The sequence below is a fragment of the Montipora capricornis genome, chromosome 5 (genome assembly GCF_036669925.1).
Source record: "Montipora capricornis isolate CH-2021 chromosome 5, ASM3666992v2, whole genome shotgun sequence".
In the NCBI taxonomy this organism is placed as follows: Eukaryota; Metazoa; Cnidaria; class Anthozoa; order Scleractinia; family Acroporidae; genus Montipora; species Montipora capricornis.
The window spans coordinates 17,472,289-17,482,288 of NC_090887.1; the positions used below are offsets into that span (position 1 = coordinate 17,472,289).

At 37.1% G+C, this 10,000-nt stretch overlaps 2 protein-coding genes across 2 annotated transcripts in view; both read left to right on the top strand.

The window, feature by feature from the left end:
- Window positions 1-10,000, top strand: part of LOC138049720 (proteasome activator complex subunit 4-like) — a 64,943-nt gene that overhangs the window by 33,791 nt on the left and 21,152 nt on the right. The gene's annotated exons all lie outside the window — the stretch shown is intronic.
- LOC138049719 (proteasome activator complex subunit 4-like) overlaps window positions 1-10,000 on the top strand; it is an 11,829-nt gene that overhangs the window by 654 nt on the left and 1,175 nt on the right. The window contains exons 2-14 of the mRNA XM_068896121.1: window positions 377-563; window positions 2,298-2,384; window positions 3,006-3,070; window positions 3,553-3,715; window positions 4,221-4,319; window positions 4,922-4,991; window positions 5,102-5,169; window positions 5,513-5,617; window positions 6,443-6,547; window positions 6,971-7,128; window positions 7,324-7,419; window positions 8,036-8,094; window positions 9,059-9,121. Coding sequence (XP_068752222.1) covers window positions 2,307-2,384; window positions 3,006-3,070; window positions 3,553-3,715; window positions 4,221-4,319; window positions 4,922-4,991; window positions 5,102-5,169; window positions 5,513-5,617; window positions 6,443-6,547; window positions 6,971-7,128; window positions 7,324-7,419; window positions 8,036-8,094; window positions 9,059-9,087 — 1,095 coding nt within the window. The 5' untranslated portion in view covers window positions 377-563; window positions 2,298-2,306 and the 3' untranslated portion in view covers window positions 9,088-9,121. The remainder of the gene's footprint in view (window positions 1-376; window positions 564-2,297; window positions 2,385-3,005; window positions 3,071-3,552; window positions 3,716-4,220; window positions 4,320-4,921; window positions 4,992-5,101; window positions 5,170-5,512; window positions 5,618-6,442; window positions 6,548-6,970; window positions 7,129-7,323; window positions 7,420-8,035; window positions 8,095-9,058; window positions 9,122-10,000) is intronic.

The following is a 10,000-nucleotide window of genomic DNA, read 5'->3' on the forward strand; positions in this document are numbered from 1 at the left end:
AATGTTTAAGATATAATATGTGTGGATGTCTTGCTTGGCCGGGCTCAGAAAAATAGATCCATGGGTAATATAAAATAGTGTTAAACATGTTCAATTATGTTTATATGTTCTCTCTGTCTTTCATAATTTATGAAGCTCCAAAATTGTTATATTGATAAAACCATGCCAACCTTAAAGATAAAATCACAGTTTGCCCACAATACCTGTTAGTCAGTAGCTATATACATGTACAGGTCTCAATTTTTATTTAATTAGGACCTTAAATGTGGTACTGTTGGAAAATCTGCATGATCGATACAGTAATAGTAATTTGCTGTTTCCCTCTTTATCCTGAACTTGCTGGAATCGCAACCTTATTTAGTCCTTTATTTTGAAGGCTATATGTTGCACTGGCTACATTGACAGAGCCGCATCAGTTGATTGCAACACTGAATTGTGTAACGTCTGTGGCCAGAGCACTTGTCAGACCAGATGCATCTTATCCAGCTGGTCGCCACCATGTGCTGCCATTACTGCAGCTGGTTTTGCCAGGGATAGATCCTAATGACTTTAGGAAATCATTGGTGAGTATACTGTAGCAACTGTTACAATAATTTACAAGTAGAGCTACAATAGGCCAGGCTCTTTTTACCTTTGAGTGATTCAAACTACTTGTTAACATTATATTACGCAAGTGAACAAAATAGTCCAATCTAGTTAATTCATTGGAATTTTAAATTGAAGGAGCTTTCAACGTTTGCAACTAAGTCTTTGGATGAAATTACATTATTATTATAAAATATTTTTTAAGGTTAATTGAACTCCAATGTTTAAAGTGTACCTGTAAATGAGATGGTTCTTGCTATGCGCTCTTTATTGCGTTCGAGGTACGAGAACGCAACCCCTAATTTGTGTTGTAAGGGAAGTTTTTTCGAGATTGCATTTTCGTCGTCGACACACTTTTGCCTTGCTTTGAGGCGCTTGGTTACGTTTTGCCTCACTTTGACGAACTAACGCACGTGGTGATTTGTGCGTCGTCGGCGTTCATTATTCTAGCGTTTGGTGAGATGTGATAATCTTCCATCGTTCATCGTTGAAAAGAGCTGAAAGATTGCTGAAGGTCTGTCAACTGAAGTCGGTAAAATTTTACTTTGGATTAAGGATGGTTCGTCACTGTCCTTGGAAAATGTGTGCAACTCCTCGCGCTTGCATCAAACCGGGTTGTTTTGCTCGGCGGCCGTTGTGCCACAAAGTAAATCTACCGAGTTGTGTAGCTCGGTGGCCGTTGTGCCACAAAGTAAATCAACCGAGTTGTGAAGCCTGGCGGCCGTTGTGCCACAAAGTAAATCAACCGAGTTGTGAAGCCTGGCGGCCGTTGTGCCACAAAGTAAATCTACCGAGATATGACGCTCGTCGGCGCCATTTCATCATGACTTGTGATATTTACGGCATTGAAATCAACAAACTGAATTTATTGTGTCCCAGCGTTCAGCACAGAAAAGTAGTCTTAGGTCTTTAATACCACAAGCTAAAAAGACTTGCAAGTAACAGTTTCATTTTAGAGTAATTTTCAGTAGTTGTCTACTTGTAGAATTCCAAATCTAACAAGTTGTCACGTTCATAGATGCAGTACAGTGGAATTAGATCGTTATATCGAGGTATCATTATAACGAGACTCCCGACGTAACGATATTGCCTTAAAATAACCGAAAATATCTTTATATCGGGGTAAAATTAACATGTGCTTTTTTACTACTGTACATATTGTTTAATTAAACTTGTAATGAGTATCAAATGACTCATAATTTGCAAAGCATTAGACGTTATCAAGGTTACACAACAAAGTCTGTGGTATGAATCGTAAAAGGGAAACAAAACAAAACAAAACTTAAACATTTAAAGTTGTATCTGTGTACTGATGCTGTGATATCGTTATATCGGGGAAGGTTTTACGCTCGTTACGCTAAGAACTCAGCTTTATATCGGGAATATCGTTAATATATTGAAGATCGTTATATCGGGGTTCTGTCCGATACATTTTACTGTAACTTTTGCCGGGACATAGCGTGTTTATCTTTATACCGGGGATATCGTTATATCGAGGATCGTTGTATCGGGGTTCCACTGTACTAACATTTCCCTATCGCACGAACCATCCACCCTCCCCCTCAGTTGCTACCTGTACCAAACCTGTACCGTCCTACAAACATTGAGCGCACTCGCCTAAGCTTCGATTACCCCTAGTTATATACCATAAGTGTGTTGCTGCATTAGTGAGCACAGTGGGAAAGTAAAAGTAATGTTGATTTATCTTTTAGGGAACCTTTATGTTCATCTCCACTGTAGTTTGTTTGGTTCCTGTGGTTGATTGTTCAGAGGCTGTAGGAGTTGTAGAAATGACAGAGGTATAAATTGCAAAGACAACCCTGAATATTTCACGCTAGAATGGGGCAAATGGGTTTGTGCAGTACAGTGTTTGCTTGAGAACTGCTTTTTCAACAGTTAACTGTTCTTATTATTGAGGTGTACCAATCATTTCTATTTCATTTTTAAGCACTTGTAACTGGCCATAAGTTGATTTGGTCATACTTTAAGTTACCACCCATTATAAGTTCAATTTATGATGGGGGCTATAAAATGTGCATGACTTTTGTATAACACATTTTAATGATCAAATAGCACATGAAAGCACACCTTGAGGTCAAGCAGATTGTTTTGTTGAATACATGTACAACATGCTCCAGCGGCCATTTTGATTTCTATTGTTTCAAAAGACATTATGGGATGCTACGGGGGCAAATTAATATATATTTGCCCCCTGGGCATCCCATAATAGCTATTTGAAACAATTGAAACCAAAATGGCTGCTGTATCTGCAAAAAGGTACACATGTACATGTAATGTGTAAGTGACCATACTAATTATGTTATTAAATGTATCTTACAGTTTCCATTATTTTTTATTTAATCGCTACTTGAGCAACCTTCAATGTGGTTTTTTACATTCTCTGCTTTTATGCCTTACAGGATGAAAAAGAGTTATGCTTTGCAACAGCTCAGTTTGAAGACTTTGTTTTGCAATTTATGGATCGGTATGCTAAATTTGTCTTACCAAATGGCATGTATTTTGGTCATGTTTTTACAAACGTCATAGAACTCCCATCCAATTAATAGGTATAAGATGCTGAAGCATCAAACCACAATGCTGGAGGTCATGGATTTGAAACCAGACAGAACATAATGACCCTAATTATTATGAAAGACCTTGTAGAATGTAATGTAAATCTGAAACAGTCTTTGTTTTTGACTTCTGTCCAGCCCACCATGTTAACAGGCAAGTTTAATAAACACAACTGAATGAAACCTTTTTTTCTTACAATGTAGTTGATAATTTCACTTGTAATTCTGCAGTATTAACTAAATATTAAAGAATATTAAAACAGAGATATTTATTTAAGAATATTAAAACAGTGAAAGAGAGAAAGTGCTGTAAAAGTAATTAATAAAATGTTTATGTGTATGTCCATTTGATAATAAAGAATTTTGACCTGTCAATAAATGTGTAAATTTGTAGGTGCTTTGTTATGATTGAAAACTCATCATTTGAGAACACATCAGAATTGGACAGTACAACGATGAAAGCTGATCAGCGGCATACTCTTGAGGGGATGATGGGAATGGGCGTGGCCTCAACATGTCATGCAATTCTCATGCAGAGTTCACCCAAGATTTTCAAGGTAATTTTAAGGTTAAAATCATCCCAAGTTTATGGTTAATGTTTGGGTAAAATCACTTGTCTCCCTATTTCTGTATAGAGTGGACTCTCAAAGGAAAAAGAACTTAAAAATTAAGGCTAATTGAATTACAGATCATTTGTCCATCACAGTGTCTTTCATTAGATTCACATTGGGTTTCCTTAAGTTACACTGTATGTACATGTAGACAACCAAGAATCATATACATTTATATTTCATAGTTAGTACTAAACAATGCTATATTAGGCTAAATTACTAAAAGTGGAACAGAATTAAAATTATCAACTCTGGACAGAACTGTTTCAACTCAAGACAACACATGATTCTAACCATTTTCAGTTATATTATAATTATTATATTCTAACACTATTCTCAGCTATAATTAAGAAAATCAGAGAAGTGTTCCATCCCAAAGGTTCTGCTAATGTTGACTGGCAAGACCAAAATCAATATACGTAATTTCTAAGACATGCCTTTGTGTGTTTAGTGTGCCCTTGAACAGCTGTTTGCCTTTTGTACCAACAAAGTACTTGAAACTAAGGTTGCAGGAAAGATGGCATCAGACATCTGCCGTGCTGCTGCTCGGGTTAGTCTTCTCAATTGTGTTTTGTACAATATTATAATAGTTTTGACTTCAATAATTTATTGGTCTTTTAACAGGTTTTTTTACAAGGTGCTGACAAGTAAAGTAAAGTAAAGTAAAGTAAAGCAACCGTATTTAACGTAGATAACTTGTAACAGTAATTCAACTGACAAACCTGAGGTTGGCGGTGCGTTCATTTTACTCCCCCCTCTCCATCAGTGCTCCGTTTTACGGGTATTTAAAGCTACTTAGCTACACGGAAAGGAAAGAAGTTGAAACAAGGATGCGAGACCCGGGAATCGAACTCAAGATCTCTTGCATCAAGGCCGCGCACTAACCAACTGTGCCATCCTTGCTCCTTGCAAATACATGAATTGTATGGTTGTCTTTATGGTTAAAGGAAAATGTTCTACAAGCTGTTATAGCTTTGTATGCGGTAATAAAAAGAAATTATTTTTCCACACAGTCGTGATCAAGCCAATTCGTTATTTCTTGCCTCCATTATAGAAAAAGATACCAGATACAATTTACATTTACATTTTTTGAGTCCACATATTTCTAGATGTAAAGTGAGATAATTATTTAGAGTGTTTGATTCATTCCAGACAAATGCCTCAGCCACTCTCAAGTTGTTTGTACCTCATTGCTGTTCAGTTATTGAACATTTGACTTCAGGTGAGTCAGCTACATTTGTATGAATGCTTAAACAATCCAAGCAAAACTATCTTCTTTGTGTAGTTGTTGAAAATTTTCTGTTTTAACTAATTATCTTAGTATTTCTTTAGTGGAAGGTATGTCTGAAGAAGAAGAAGTTGATGATCAGTTACTTTGGAATCTGCAGATTTTATCCGAGGTAAAAATCAGTTTCATGTCAAGGGATAATTTTGGTCTTTGCAGCATTATTTTCGTCTCCTTTTAAGATTACCGGTAATTTGTTCATGTTTTGGTAAAACATGTTTTGCAACAAAAGACATCTGTATTTAAACTAATGGTGATGCAAGTTGTTTCCTTTGCAATGTATATCACCTGGCAAATTGAATTGCATGGTAGTACAATAATTATTAGAAGAATAATTCAAGGATTAGGGTTTAGGTTAAAAATTAAGTTCACTAGTAGAGAACTGTTAGCAATGTAATAGCATTTAACTAAAGGGAAACCTTCAGGTCATGGCTCAATCTGCTTTTGTTTTCTTACAGGTTGTGCGATCCAGTGGGGCATTGGAATACAAGGAAAAACTTATTGCGGCAATAAAATCTACAATCCATCTCAAGTGCAAAGAGGCTGCCACATTGGGTGCCACAGTAGGTTGAATTTGCCCAAGTGTTTTTCCTGGTCAAAGCTCATTCAAAACTTGTTAAAAGGTTCTAAGCTCCAACTTCCATGTGCCGCAGCCCACCAGTACCTACTTACATTGCAGTGGTTGGGTGTAAATCCCTGTTCCCATTTTCCCCAGGCGTTCTGCTACATCAGCATTAATTGAATGGCAGGGTTCGTACAGAGTCTTGAATTCTTGAAAAAGTCTTGAAATTTGCACACCAGTTTTCCAGACCTGGAAAGAGTCTGAAAAATAAAGATTAAGTCTGGAAAAATGGTAAAAAGTCTGGAGAATTTGTTGTTTTAAAAACTTAACCCTTTGACGTCCAAACAGACCTAAACCGGCCAGACTTAGTATTTTACTCTGTCTAACGCCAGACGATTTTACTCGTCAATGGGGAACCCCTTGGAGTCAATGGGTTAATCACTCACTGAAAACCATTGACTCTCCCCATTAAGCAAGTGCTTTAGTGCTAAGTGAATTTTTTCAGGTAGTCAAATCTTATTTAAAATTTCGTCTTTGGCGAAAACATTCAATCGCACGCGGAGAAGTCTCAGATCTCTCTTACACCAGCACTGCTTCGTGGTTACTGTATGTTCACAGTGCATCATGGGACAAACTATATAAAATTATACTAAACTTGGGTCTGGAAAAAAAATTAGCATTTTGGGAAAAGTCTGGAAAAAGTCTTTAATTTGCAACGAAAAATCTGTGCGAACCGCGAGCCATTCTGATTGAAAAATGCACTGATCTTAAGGATCCATTTCCATTGTTTCGTACTGATTTCTCTTTTGTCCTTGATTATTTGCAGCTTCTAGAGCACATGTTGAGACCATTAGCAAAAATATACCCCGTGGAATGGAGAAGTTTACTTGTTGACTTTGGAACGCCACCCACAGAACACCTGTTTATCAGGGTGAGGGATTAGTTATATTCCTTATTGAGTGGGAGGGGGTAAGGTGGTGTAGTGAAACTGGAATCTCTGCTATTTTAGCCATCATTATTTTATGTTTAATAATCCTTTATTGATGAATGCTGATTGCCAGTCAATAGCCCTTTTCACAGTTATTTTTTCTCAATATAATCTGGCATGTATGTGAGGCAATTTCGGGCTATTTTGTAGTTTTAACCCGAAATTGCCTCGCATCCACGTTAGATTACATTGTAATGCATATTAAAAAAACTAACCGTGAAAAGGGCTATTGTGACTAATTTGACGTCATTCGGTTACTCTTACAAGGATGTGACCTGACCAAGGACTTGACTCAAGTGAATTTGACAAAACGTATTTTTCCCTCACATGCAGTCAAGTCGTTTTATTTGTTATGTTCTTTTGTAGGATTGGGGCAAGCCTGGTGATTTGCACAATCTGAACATTCAGTGGCACATACCAACTGAAGAGGAAAAGCTGTTGGCAAAGCTGCTGCTGGATACCTTTTTGCAACCAGAACTTACAAAATTAGAGAAGATCTTGGATCAATCACTGACTCTCTCAAGGTGAGTAGCTGCAGGAATGGTGTTTTGTTTTTTACGGAAGATGATGTAAGAGTCATTTCCAGGAATTCTAATTATTAACAGTTAATTACCGCATGTTCTAGGGCTAATAGTGACACTGCAGGGCATTTTTTAAATTCATCTTGTCCATTATTCTTTGAGCAAAGTGTTTTTGATTGTGATTTTATTTGCTTTCAGGGAAGAGCTTCAACAGTGTCTCAATATCATTGTTGGATGCTTGTCTGGAGCAGCTATTCTCTTACCTGATTGGGAAAGGCCTCCTCTGGAAAATATGTAAGATGCTTCAACTTTAAACAGTGAATTCTTTGGTTCAAGGTTGCTGCCTGTCACCCAGTCGCCTGGGGCACCTTATTTGCGAGCGCGGGCGACCAAATTTCTAAACAAGTAGCCCGAATGGGCGCCTTACTTGATTCATCCTGGGCTCACTTTCTTGTAAATATGAGCCCAGCTGAAATTAATTAATTCTGGGCTCTTGAAAAAATGACTTGGGCTACTAACTTTTCATGTTGGAAGCCCGAAAGGCTCCCGGAAAATTTTCTTAGGCAGCAGCCTTGTTGGTTGACAACAAAATTTGTCCAGAGGTAGCTTCTGTGAGTTAATTAAAAACCTCTCAACCCAATAGAACCCATGAAATTTAACATTGTCTCACAATTAAGCTGTTTTCACCTGTGAATGGGCCTGCCCCTCTCACGCTGAAGTACTACACTGTACATTTACTTGTCCCTCCCTCCATACCCAGAGGTAAGACTGCCTTACATATACACACCAGCAACAGATAATGTGATAGACTAAGTGCATGTAGAAGCTCTGTTTCTTTTTCTTTTTTCAAGTAAAAATAATCTAGGGTCAGTTTCTGTGGATCATCTACTTTACCTTGATTGTCTTTCAGAGGTCTCAAGACACTTGTTAGTAGAGGCAGATTTCAAAACACTGTATCAATGGCGCCAGGTGATGTTGATGATGAACTTTATTTATGTGTCAGTTTTACTTTTTACCACAATTGCTTGTAATCTCGCAATCTAATAATTAAGATGCTGTAAGCAACATGCTCTTGTCAATTTGTTACGCAATGTAATAGCTAATCAGGAACACCTATTTTGGGAAATAAACCAATCATATTGCGAGAAAGTTACAGACAACGCTTGCTCTTTTTTTTGTCATGATTTTGGTCACGCTCTGGTGTTGTGGACTCATGAGGCCACAACATTTTAGACCACTGTCAGTGGTGGCGAATATCGTTGTTGATAAGAGTACAGACAACGCTGAACCACTTTAGATTTGTTTATTTTACAATGACTGCAAAATTCTCACACACTCATTGGCTAATTTTTATTGTTAAAAAGCAAACAGATACATAAATTAATTTTATGCGATAATGATGCGACATTGCTCGCGTCAGATTGAAGTTTCTCGCACTTTTGTCCCATGTTCTTCTCGTGTGTTGACTTATTTTGATCCCTCTACCTTTTTGTTATAATTGTAAAAGCAAATTGATGTCAGTGTTTCATGTGTCTGCGATTATTGACGATGACTTTCGTCATAACATTGTCAAAGTAGTCTGCGGATCCACTTGGCTATCGCCTCATGGATCCACCACTATTTTGACAATGTTATGACGAAATTCATGATCAATAACAGGACAGACATGTGATAAACTGACTTCAATGGCAATGGGGCTTTAACTGCACTGCACAGCAATCAAATCAAATCAACTGAACTGTATGTATGGCTGGGTTGCCAATTTATTGCCTTCCACACTTTAGTCCAGTGGTTGCAAGCAACTCAGCCACATGGTTGGCAGATGGTGGAGTCGACGCAAAAAAATTCTTGTTAAAAATACTTTATCGTTCTAAAGTGGTAGAAAGCAATACTGCCTTGGGTTAACAATATATTGTTTTACTGGTTATTTCAGATGTATCTATGGGAGAACAGAATTCATGAGCACGCATTGCTGAGCTGATCCACAAACTACTTGGTAAATAATTTGTTTTAAACAAAAACAATATAATACAGCAAATTCTCTGTTTTTTTAAGGTGCTACTTCATGTATGATGAAAATCTTATCCCTTGAATTTTTAGGATTATCACATAGAATCCCAGGAATGATTAAAAACCTTGTTTACCGTTTGGAAATATCTGCAATGGTTGTGGAGATATTTAAAGTTTGAAAATGTGTAAAATATGCAAATGAGAGGACTGATGACATCATAATATAACACCAAGTATATAAATACAGGTAGAGCCATCACAGTCAATTTGCAGCAGAGACCATTGAAACTTGGTGGGCTAATAGTTCTACAGGCAACACACGTACAGCTATAAAGAAATTGGTTCCCATGGCAACTCACTCTTTTCCATTCCCCTCCAACCTGATTTTAATATTTTTTGTGATCTTAAGCTAAAAAAACATTTAACAGGGCCACAAACTTGACCTAATCGATGAGGCACCATTGGCAAATATCAAAATAGAATGTCAAAGGTGGCCAGCAAAGCCTTTAATATTAGGGAAGTGTGGTGCCCAGTATGTTGCCATGGTAACAAAACTGGTATGCTCATATTGTGGAGCATATCTACTAGAATCTTACTGCAAAGAATCCAGCATTTCTGCTGCAAATTGGTTGAGATATCTTTTTTCATCATGTGATGTTATCACTTCGCTGATTTGCATATATATCTCTGAAACAAAAAGAAATATTTGAAATACTAAACAACATTCTTCTTCTCATACAGACTTCATGTTTATCTGAAAATGGCTTGGATAGGAAAGATATGAAGTTCATGATAATAGCACTTTAAATTTACCAGTAACCTTGTATAGTATGGAAGATAAAAATATTATTTTAAATTTCGTAAT